Here is a 12408-nt window from a genome sequence, read left to right as displayed (position 1 = left end):
GAACGAGAATCAATGATAGTATATCTAACAATTTCGCAATAAAATCAGGTGTACCACAAGGCAGTGTCTTGGGCCCACTACTTTATTTACTGTATACAGCAGACCTACCAGTCATTGCCAACACAACAATGGGCACATTTGCGGATGATACCGTGATCCTCTGAGCCAACACAGATCCAGTTAGCTACCTTCACTTTGCAAAATCATCTAAATCAAATACAAGAGTGGACAAATACATGGAAAATAAAAATCAACGAAACCAAGTCACTGCAAGTAAACTTCGGTCTAAGAAGAGAACAATGTCCTGCAGTTTTCTTTAATAACATACAAATACCTGAATCATTCAGCACAAAATACTTAGGTATTCATCTAGCCCTTTGGCGCGGTCATTTAAATTCCGCGGCCGCGTCTCCGGCGGTAACATATTCAGCCGGCCATTTAAATTTTGCTCAAAAATGATTTATTCATCATTGTTCTTAAATTCTATGAGATAGGAACATGAAACTGTCACTAAAATGCTCTTAAAAGGTGGTTTTATAACCTTACCTTATAATATGAGCGCCCTGTATCTCGGCAATGGAGGCAGGTTGTTTAGTATTTGAGCAGTGAATGGTACGCCTTGAAGCATGAAACTTTCACTAAAATGATCTTAAAAGATGGTTTTTATAACCTTACCTTATAATATGAGCACCCGGTATCTCGTCAAAGGAAGCAGGTGGTTCAGAGCAGTGTAAGGAAGGCCTTGAAGCATTCGTGTAACCCAACGGTGCCCCATATTCATCGCTCCAATATTGTGTATCTTTTCTTTTGCTCTTTTTTTTAACCACACAGCTTCTGTGCAGTCTTGCCTTCTTCCCCATAAGGGGTATAGTTCAAGGAAATGTCTTTCCATGAGCAGTTTAGCTAATGAGGTCGGCTGCAGTAAATTCAACGTTACGAGTTATCATAACAAGGGTTTGTTGCTATGCCTTTGATATTCCATCCATTTTGCCGGCAGTAGATGTAGGGGTGAGCACAGAATTCATGAAGTTATTCTAAGAACTGGCTGGTATGTAGTGCACGAAAGCAGAGCTTAGCTGGCTCAAAAAAAATATTTATGGTCATCCCTCGAAACGACCACCAAGGTCAGTACGATAAAATGGCGTCAACTGGAGCGATAATACATGAAGGAATGAGTTCTTTTCCCACCCCACACACACCAGTATCGTCATAGGGGGTGACCATAGCGTTCTGCCTTAATTCATGGCGTTTTTCTAAGAACTGGGTGCTATGTACCGTGCGAAATCAATCGATGTTGCAAGAATAAATTTTTGGACATCCCTCTTCTAAGAATTACAATTGAGTGTTAGTGTGGCCAGCTCAGGGCAATATGATATTATAAACACAGCACATATAACGTCTCAGCTGTTTATAAGTTCATAGGAAAGAAACACGCCGTTCATGACAGCTTGGAGGAGGAAAGTTCTACCAGAAGCAACAGGGATTTGCTGCAAGACAGGCATATGTAACGATGACTTGGCACAGATAAAGTCGTGTCTTATTTATACTCTGTTCTACTGACAACAGGCCAGCGAAAAATCTAACAATCTACAGCAAAACCATCAATTATGGGCGTTATAACATAGGTGTGCAGCTGGACGAAACATACACGTCGAACCCCCCCAGACGATTTAAATAACCGACGAAACATACACGTCAAACCACGCTGAACGGCTAGACAACCATCTAACCTGGAAGAAACACATTACTAAAAAGCGCAAAGAGATTGATCTAAAAATCAAGGATATCCATTGGTCAATTGGAAGATATTACAGGCTCTCATTAGACAACAAAATCTTACTTTACAAAACAATAATAAAACCAATTCGGTTATATGGAGTGGAAATATGGGGATGTGCTAGCAAAACCAATATTTCCATAATCCAAAGATGTCAGTCAAAGATACTACGGATGACTACTAACTCCCCATGTTATGTTTCCAATATAACACTCCATGAAGAATTGAAAGTGCCGCTAGTAAAGGAAGTCATAATAGGGAAAAGCAGAAGATACCTCAGCTAAATAGAAGGACATGAGAACGTACTAATTCCACCGCTACTGGAACGACACTAATTCCACCGCTACTGGAACGACACAATGGACGGAGACTAAAAAGGAATTTTCCAGCCGACCTGAGAGAGGGTTAACGAGAACTTATCTCTGGATAAGCCCTCTCCAAGTCATGAGGAATACTACAGCTAATTAGCTTATAGAATGAATTGTAATTCTGATTGCTAGTATTATCTAAATAAAAAAATCTTTTATTACCAGGCAACAAATCGAGATTCTTCCGTCATTTCGCCTGCAATTATGTGGAATCGTGAGAAATTATTTTCCATTTTCATCTCACTCGCGAGGCCTTTGCAGAAATGGCCTTGATTGACTCCATATATGATTATCCGAGAACCGTTTAAGGATTTCATATATGATTATCCGAGAACCGTTTAAGGATTTCAATTTATCTATCATTTTCTCCGAAAAGCATGGTCAACACCGGACGAATAAGTAGGTTCATTTGGAGGCGTCATCAACAAATACAAATTACATTGACGAAGAATTTCAAAGCAGATTAAATTCGGAGAATATTTCTAGAATGGCGGCAGCACAAACTGCAAGCAGGGGACACCTATTTGTTTTGGGACTTGTATCGAGCACCAATTCTTGTTGTAAGGGGCGGGGGAGGTTACTGCCATCATGGATAAGGTCGCTGACGATGTTGCAGTGGGTTGGTGTATAGCTGTTCTCAAGGGTATATTTGACAAAGCAGTTGTGCCGCATCTTTAAGAGACTAGTGATTCTCCGGAGAACCAATTCGTGAGCCTGTGTTTCCTTCTCCTTTGTGGTCGTGAGATCCGCAGAGGGTGACGATACATTTTCTTGTAGCCCTATCCACCACATTGGGACAAGGTGTGAAGTGTAGACATTGCTTTTCAGGTGAACATACCATCAGCAATTATCCTACCCCAGCCCCATGGTCCACTGGTGATTTCGTGGTAAGTCCGCAACGTTCACCAGAGGTACCAATTTTAGCAAGGAAAAGGTGTCTTCTGTTCGAGCCTTGCAAAGTGGTTCAGTTCAGATTTCAGTGTGGAGCGTTAGCCAGAAGGCAACAACATGACCACGGAAGTTGAATAATCTCCATTGTTAAGATTCGTTACAAGGAAACGTCTACTGAAAACACTGTAGTGGAGTGGCCATTGTTGAGAACTGTTAGTGGCACTATGATATGAGTCGGAAGGCCGCGAGTTCGATTCCCGATTAGATTATTGGACTTATAAACTTACTTAAAAATTTCGGACGCACTATGGCAGTGGAGTCTCCTCAGCCCCCAACAGAAAATAATACCAGGAATCTACTTGAGAGGTAAAGGGAGGCCGGTTCGTAAGGGTGACGACCTCACCGCCATCAGTGAGTTGATTGTCTAGAAAATATAGGAGTCTCGACATCTCACAACCCTATGGGCCTCCACGGCCTGTTACAGAGATAGCTTTACCTTTCCTTTCACCTTACTAAGTGACGACTTTTGAAAGCAGACTGAGAAGACTTGGCGTGGAGATATTTGTTGTGCAGAAATCAGCAAGAGTGTTAGTTATTTTTAGTTACAGAATTCCTTACGAACCACCTTATCTGCATCCGTAAGGTGTTGAACGATGGATAATGTGTACACTTTTAAGTCTAAACGCTTTGTAACACTTGCCACACAGTAACATTTGGAATACCAGTTTCCCGAGACGCACATCGCATTGAATTTCGTGGACTTCGAACGAAGTTCTCCCCAATCTGTTCCACTGTAGCATCAGAAACATGTGGCCGACCGGGTGGCTTGGAATCGCATCTCTGTAACCGGTCACCTTTGGACATTGGTGTTTTGAGTTATATTGGCATACTTTAACATAACGAACACCTTCCCGAAGTCTGGCATATTCTTCCTGGGATACCCAGTATATAATTTGGCCCACTGCCTAGAGACAGTGAAGCTTAATAAGTAAATAATCAGTTGTCAAGGAACTTACATCAAGGAAAGAGGAACTCGCGGCGAAAATCATGGCTGACACGAAAAATGCTTGCCCCCCCTGGAACACAAACCAGTACAAGAGATGCATAAGAATTAATTCTATTCGGAACTCATCTACTGATCAAGTGACTAATTTCTGAAAGATATCTTTCTAAATATATGGAAATTTATTATTTTCCAAATCCCTTCGAGGAAATTTGAATGAATCTCTCTCTCAGAAAACATTTCAATACATCATTTAACCAAAATTGCTATTCCTTTGTAGTGAGCTACTTACAGACTATCTAGAGGTTATGCATAAACTACTGCTTTTCTGAAACTTACCTTCAATCCTCCCATTTGGAAATTCCACATTTTTTTACCTGAAAATTAATAAATAAAACGATATGAGAATGCTACACAGATGCACATTTACACTCCAAATATCTCACTTGTTACAGTAATGCAGTGATGTTACAGTTAAGAGCAGGGCAATCCCAGGTAATTTCACAGCATGGCAATCACATAAAACACAGCGTTATTTCACTCCCTGTTTAGATCAGTGCAATCAAAAATAACTACACGTACTGGCTCCTGAATATACAAAAAAATTTGATATTAATTCACAAAAGCCAGCGGAAATACTCTCAAATATAGAGCAGGCGTGGGGCGAATGGTGGAATGAGAACTGGTAGGAGAAACTGGAGCACAAAGAGAAAACCCTGCCCAGTGCCACTTTGTCCGTCACAAATATTAAGAGGCATTTTCTGGGATGGAACCCAGTGAAAGAAGATGGGTGAGCTACTAACCACCTGTGCTATTCCATGGTCTACTCTAACCCATATACAGGGTGTCCCAGGAGGAATGTGCCAAATTTTGGGAGGGTGTTCCTAATGTTAAAGTATGCCGATATAACCCAAAACACCTATGTCCAAAGTTGAACGGTTACGGAGATAATGGCCCGAGAAAAGTGTGGTCTTCTTGCAGGTCCACGCACTATACGTACCTGTCAGCTGAGACCCTTATCTGTTTGTCCTTGAGTGCCGCGAGTCACACTAGCGTAAGCTCATGCGCTGCCTACAGATTACGTTGCGGTGGGGTCGTGAATGGGTGGTAAATTAGTTGTGTGATGAGTTGCTGAAATGCCTTTTGTGTTTTCACACGTCGAGTATTGTGATATGCATTTTGTGTATGGATTTTGCGGTGGCAATGCACGTGCTGCTGTTGAAGAGTACCAAAGGCGTTTTCCCGATCGAAGGATTCCATCTCGAAGTGTATTTACGCGAATTCACCAGACATTGCGTGAGACTGGTTCTCTTCCGAGTGTTTCTGTGCAGTCGGAAAGGGAGGATGTACAAATGAGAAACACACGAGAGAACATTCTTCGCATGATTGATAGAAGTCCGCGTCTCTCCACTCGTAGAATGGCCTCTCGCATCGGCGTATCACGTATGCAGGTGTGGCGAACTTTACATGACGAAGACCTGTATCCTTACCATGATCAAAGGGTACAACATCTGGAACCAGGCGACCATGCTCAGCGTATGGATTTCTGCCACTGGATAAAAGCTCATCCCGAACTGTTAAGCGTCATTTTATTCAGTGATGAGGCGTCGTTTACCCGGGACGGTGTAAATAATTTACGAAATATTCATACGTGGTCCCATAATAATCCACATGAGATAATGGAAACGAAATTCCAAAAGAGATTTTCTGTGAATGTATGGTGTGGTGTGCTTGGGAACAGGTTGATCGGACCTTTTGTGTTTCACAACAATTTAACTGGAAACACGTATGGAGCCTTCCTAAGGAATGAGTTACCATGTTTGTTGGAAGACATCCCGTTAACGATAAGGAGGAAAATGTACTTCCAACATGATGGGGCTCCTCCACATTATACTCAGCACGTGAGACACTACTTAGATGAATCCTTCCCTAACCGCTGGATAGGTCGTGGTGGTCCCATTGCATGGCCACCGAGGTCGCCAGATCTTACGCCTCTAGATTATTACCTCTGGGGCCACATGAAGACCTTAGTCTACGAAACTAAGGTCGATTCCCGAGAAGCACTGCGGAATCGTATTTTTGCAGCGGCAGAGCACATACGTCACCATTCAGGCAACATTGCTTCTGCTACCCAATCCCTCATGATGCGTGCCGAAAACTGCATTGCAGCTGGCGGAGGACACTTTGAACAATTACTATAAAGCAGGTACTGTATTTTAATACTTATGTAGTTGGCTTATAGCAGAATATGCAGTCAGTCATGTTACACCAGCGCTTGCCATTCATGTGTCATGTGTAGTGATGAGGCGTCTTTTACCCTGGACGGTGTAAATAATTTACGAAATGTGCATACGTGGTCCCATAATAATCCACATGAGATAATGGAAACGAAATTCCAAAAGAGATTATCCGTGAATGTAGGTATAATAAGAGTTATGTGGTCGGCTCATAGCGCAGCCATATTACGTCATCGCACGCCAGTCATGTGTTATGTATACTGCTTGGAAACCTAAGGACAATTATGACATGGCGAGCGAGTATTTTGTACTTCAATTTTATGGCTTTCCGTCACTCACAAGTTGGTTTGATGTTACGTACATTATTAACATTACAGAATCCACATATTCCTGCCAGTTTTAATATCTATTTTGTAATCAACAAGTGTGTAACCCCGGTCAAAGTTTGACACTTCTCTGGCCATTATCTCCGTAACCGTTCAACTTTGGACATAGGTGTTTTGGGTTATATCGGCATACTTTAACATAAGGAACACCCTCCCGAAGTTTGGCACATTCCTCCTGGGACACCCTGTATATAATATCAAATTATGTATGCTACCAAAAGTGTGGAACCACTGTATTGAAGCCTAGAATTGCAGTATAAACAGTGTGCTTCCATCTACTGATAGTGTCGCTGGTGAAAGGGGATATCATTTCCGTGCGTTATGAATCACACGACAATACGGGTAACATGTTACACATTAAATATGACTAGACTATCAGGATGGGATATTCGCCACTTCAATGGAAAGTCACGCAAGTCACATGGTTCCGGAATCTCGTACACCACGGCAGACGACAGCTCATATAGACCTATGAGCCTACTCCCAGTAAAGAACAGAATCTTCGAAAGAGCAGTATTCAAGAGATTACGCCAGGTAGAAGAAAGCCAACACCTCTAAGACAGAAACACTATACCATAGAACAAGTAATTCCGAATTGCACAGATAATAAGAGGAACTGTACTGCTATGCAGAGTTCCCAGATATCACACAAGCGTACGATAAAGTATGGCACCCAGGCCTCTTGTTCAGTATCAGGGAAACCTTCCCTATACAGACTACTGAATATTGGAATCACATCTAAAGGGGCCCGTACACGTACTAGTCTGGCTCGCGAGCCCGTCTCGGCTCGAGTTCCAACGAGTCAGACTCGTCCGTGTGTCTGTCACAAAGTTGGGAGTCAGCTCATCCACTTATGGTGAAATTAATCAGAGTCAAGCTCGCCAAGCCAGACTCGTACGTTTATGGGTCCCTTAACGGATAGACCCTCTCAAGTAAAATTCAAAGACGAAACCAAAAACTTAAGGAAAACAAAAACAGACATACCACATGAAAGTGTCTCAGGACCTGTCCTATATCTTATCCATGCAAGCGACCTCTTTACATCAGACAACACAACTGCTACCTTCGCGGATGTTACAGCAATCTTAGACACACATGAAGGTCCAGCGATAGCCTCAATGAAACTCCAAGCCACCGTGAATAAACTTGATTTGGCGAAGAAATGGAGAATTAAAATAAATTGAAGCAAATCTACACAAATTACATTCATCCTATGCAACAAAACCCATCCGACAGTGCAAATGGACCATGTTGAACCACCCCAGAAAGAAGTGAAATATCTCGGCATGCATCTCGATAGAAACCTGAGATCGGCAAAGCATGTCAAAACCAAAAGAAAACAGCTCAACCATCGAAATCATCCAGTGCTTCAATCCAAGACCCTCCGACCCATCGGAACGCACCTTGCTACGTTAACAACCACAGGATCCATGAAGGTCTCCAAATGAAAACAGTGCTCAGTGAAATAAAAAAGTGGAATACCAAATTCTTAAGAAAATTAGAAAAGCACACAAATGCACTAGCAGCGAAAATGTTAAGACAATAGCGAAACTACACATAGACTCAGAAGACACACTGTCCTAACTCTACAAGAGAGACCTGAGTAAAACCCCAATACAAGCATTCAAATCATATCTAACTGAAAACAAAAAGAGTATGACTTACGCCACTGGGCATAACACATTCACGAGCCAGTACTTACTGAAGATATATATTTATAGCACTCTGAAGATTATGTATAATAAAGGTGTGAAAAAGATGGGATATCAGATCGGGAATAAAGGACTTCACAGCTACTATATATGTACATTATTATATTATGTACTATACATGTAAACCTGCAAACATATTATGTATTATACATGTAAACCTGCAAACAATCAGAATATACTGACAATAGACGGACAATGCCTTCGACAAATGTGCCATCTCGTCAAAGAGGACGACCCATATCGAAATAACCGTAACTGTCTGTTAAGTAACAAAGACTTAGTCATGAACTCCAGAGGGGGGTAAGAAACCAAAACGGACGGATTGACTGATCGTCGGTCGCGATGCGACTTGACTTTGATATTACCTCGCAATGACCAGTGAAGACTATAACAAACTGCTATGTTTTTGTGCCTGCCATATTTATTTGTAGTGTGTGTAAATTATAATCAATTGTAGTTACGAGTCATAACTGTTCAGTAAATCAAGTAATAAATCCAAACTCAGTGTCTAGTCACTAACACGTGACAATACTTTACTTACATGCCACAAACAGGGTGCCTGCCATAACTACCAACATAATCCACACCAGAAGTTCGGAAGAACTCATTTCTACCTGAAACAATGTATGGAAAAAAATAGATTTATCTTTTATCACACTAACAACAAAGAAATCTACAAACTAGCAAGACTACAAAACAAAACAATTGTAGAACCTCCATGAAAGGACAAAGGGATCGCACAGTGCATGTGACGCCGACAATATGGTCATACAAGATCATATTGTAACGAACTGTATATATGTGTAAAATGTGGTCGGTCGCACAGCACACAGAGCTGCAAAAAATCTAAAAACACGCCTGCAAAACGTGTAGTCTGTGGAGGTGCACATCCAGCTAATTACAGAGGATGTGAATATTGTTACAGTTTATTGAAACAACCAAATAACACTAACTAAGACAAAACATTCAACACAACGCACTAACCCAAAGTCAACCAGCTCAGTTACAACTGGTTGGTGGACGGACGGACGGATGCTCAGGTAGAAATTTGGGATTAGTATTACAGACAAGGGCCGCGGAGTTCTCAAGTACATTTTAATATTATCTTCTTGCATACACCTAAGTCTTCCAAGTGGTTTCTCCACCCATTCAGGTATTCCGACCAAAATTGTTAACGTTTTTCAGATAGCTTCCACGCGCTACATACGCAGCCAATCACCCTCTCCTTGATTTCGTCAACCTAGCAGTAGTTCAGAATAAGGATCAAGATGCCTCTCGTTACGTCACGAAATATCAGTGATAACCCATGCAGATGGAGATATTCTGTCTCGCCTAGACGTTAAAAAGTCCCAAGTTTCCCTTGCGATTATAGTTTTCGCCAACGAGAAATTACAAAACTTCTCCGAAAGTAATTACGGCCTGACGATGGCAGCATAAGGACGTTCCGAAACGTCGTACCACAGATTTGTCTAGAGCAGGGGTCTCCGTACTTTTCGAACCGCCAGCCACATTAGGTAATTCATCACTTTCAACGGGACGGATAAAATGAGAAATTAATAACTCTAGGTATATGAGTTCTATTGAAAGCACAAAATTTCAAAAACTAAATACAAAGTACGTGAGAATAAATTATCGTATATTAATGATGACAGTAGCAGCAAATGCTCATATTTTCATCACAAATTATAATAAAAAAATTAATGTGAATGATGGAACTCTTTTTGCATTCTTAAAATCTGATTAAAATGAGGTTCAAATTTTGAAATGCTAAACACAAGTAGCGACTTTAAATGTTCATCGTATAAATTTGCCCTGTATTTCGACTGATGTACTTCATCTGAGAAAAAGTTTGTTCACAAAAATACACGTCGTCCCGAAAATGAAGATAAATTTACAAGCACATTTCTTTAAATTTGGAAATTACTCAGAGTTCTGAAATTTATCAAATTCGATCAAATTTCCTTCCTTGTATTTGTCTTTAATATGATAATCTTCTCGAAGTTAAATGATTTTAATTTGAACTTGACATCTGCAGCATCACAGTCTAACGGATTTTGAAACAGTCTAATTTCCTGAGCACTGGAATCCAAATCATCAAATCGCTTCCGAAATTGTTCTTTCAAATTTAAATGACTAAATTTGCAAACAAGGAAGGAAATTCTGCTTCACCCTTTTTATGCAATTCTGCAAAGTATAGCATATGAACAAAGTTACAATTTTTCACTTGCCTTTCCAGAAGTATCAACTTTGCTCTGAATACCTTGATAAGTGCAAATACGAGTAAATCACAGGCTAAGTTATTTTCACCCTGCAACTTTAAATTCAAATGCTAATTTCCAAAGCCACTTGGTATCTGATAAAAGTGGTTCGTGACAGTTCTTCTTGGTAAGAAATATATCAATTTCATTCTTCAGCTGAAAGCGCGAAATAACCTTTCCACAGCTAAGCCATCGAACTGCAGTATATGTCAGGTCAATAAGTTCGACATTTACCAGTACTCATTCGAAAATTAGTTCAATTGGCGCATTTCTGCACAATTCTTTCGCGGGCCGGATAAAATCACATCGCGGGCCGCACGTGGCCCGCGGGCCGTAGTTTGGATACCACTGGTCTAGAGCAGTAGTTCCCAAACAGCAAAGCGTGACGGGGTTCTGGGATATATAACACTATAAAATTACCAATTTTTATGTCAAAATCTGTGGACAGTTATTTTTACAGCTTCTGTAAGAACCTGCCAGAATTGTTAGTCCAGGTATTAAAACAATTCGCGATTTAAACTTCGCTCTTTGTTGGCATTATTCGTCGCCTATACGGAGCACGTTGAACAATTTTATTTCTGAAAATCTAAATTGTTTTTCGAAGAGTTTGCACACGGTACCGATTGCGGGTCATTTGCCCGTAAACAAAAACACGCTTGCTAGTGCGGGGGGGGGGAGGCATGAGGCTTTAGTGAGAACCAAAACGAAACGTTATGTTAAAAGCTTTGGAAACCACTGGTCTTGAGTTACTGCTCTATATGTATTCGCAGATACCGAGTTCCAATATCGGCCCAGACACCGGCTATCTTCTGCTAAACCTCAAAATCGTAACCCAAATTTCTGTACTCTGCAGTCGGTAAACCAAATTATCATGCAATAACAGCGAACTAAATTCACACTCTAACCATCATTCGCTAACCAGAATTTATATCTTAATAAACCAAATTGTTATACCCTCACAATAACTCAGTTACTGAAGAAAGCAGTCTTTTGGGATTTGGCACCGTGTATAAGCGGTGTTAACCGACGTTTCGGAGGAACGTATCGCCTCCATCTTCAGGGTAGAAGAAAATATAAGAATTCTGCAAGCGAAGAGACCGTGAGAACCGGTAAAAGCAGACTGTTCGGGAATATACATGCTATGTGAGAGCAGCGAGGGGGAAGGGGGAAGGGCAAGTATACAAGTGAAAGCAGTAGTGTGGGAGGGGTAGGGGAAAGGGAACTGGGACAAGCGCAGTATATATATGTGTGTGTGTCTGTGTGTGTGTATATACAGGGTGTCCCAGGAGGAATGGACCAAACATCGGGAGGGTGTTCCTTATGTTAAAGTATGCCGATATAACCCAAAACACCTATGTTCAAAGTTGAACGGTTACGGAGATAATGGCCAGAGAAGTGTCAAACTTTGACCGGGGTTACACACTTGTTGATTACAAAATAGATATTAAAACTGGCAGGAATATGTGGATTCTGTAATGTTAATAATGTACGTAACATCAAACCAACTTGTGATTGACATGAAGCCATAAAATTGAAGTACAAAATACTCGCTCGCCATGTCATAATTGTCCTTAGGGTTTCCAACCACTATACATGACACATGAATGGCAAGCGCTGACGTAACGTGCAGACTGCGCGTTCCGGTATAAGCCAACTACATAAGCACGGCTAGGGTGAATCATCGCACTCAAGGACAAACACAGATAAGGCCTCTCAGCTGACAGGTACAGTGCGTGGACCCACCAGAAGACCACACTTTTCTCGGGCCATTATCTC

At 41.2% G+C, this 12408-nt stretch overlaps 1 protein-coding gene across 1 annotated transcript in view; it reads right to left on the bottom strand.

The window, feature by feature from the left end:
* Nucleotides 1–12408, bottom strand: part of LOC111872623 — a 55225-nt gene that overhangs the window by 13047 nt on the left and 29770 nt on the right. Inside the window, exons 5-7 of the mRNA XM_033754769.1 lie at nucleotides 8916–8988; nucleotides 4379–4416; nucleotides 4053–4112 (exon numbers count right to left, since the gene is read on the bottom strand). Coding sequence (XP_033610660.1) covers nucleotides 4053–4112; nucleotides 4379–4416; nucleotides 8916–8988 — 171 coding nt within the window. The remainder of the gene's footprint in view (nucleotides 1–4052; nucleotides 4113–4378; nucleotides 4417–8915; nucleotides 8989–12408) is intronic.

Source organism: Cryptotermes secundus, unplaced genomic scaffold (assembly GCF_002891405.2).
Source record: "Cryptotermes secundus unplaced genomic scaffold, Csec_1.0 scaffold1982, whole genome shotgun sequence".
Classification (NCBI taxonomy): domain Eukaryota; kingdom Metazoa; phylum Arthropoda; class Insecta; order Blattodea; family Kalotermitidae; genus Cryptotermes; species Cryptotermes secundus.
This window is presented reverse-complemented; position numbering and strand designations above follow the sequence as displayed.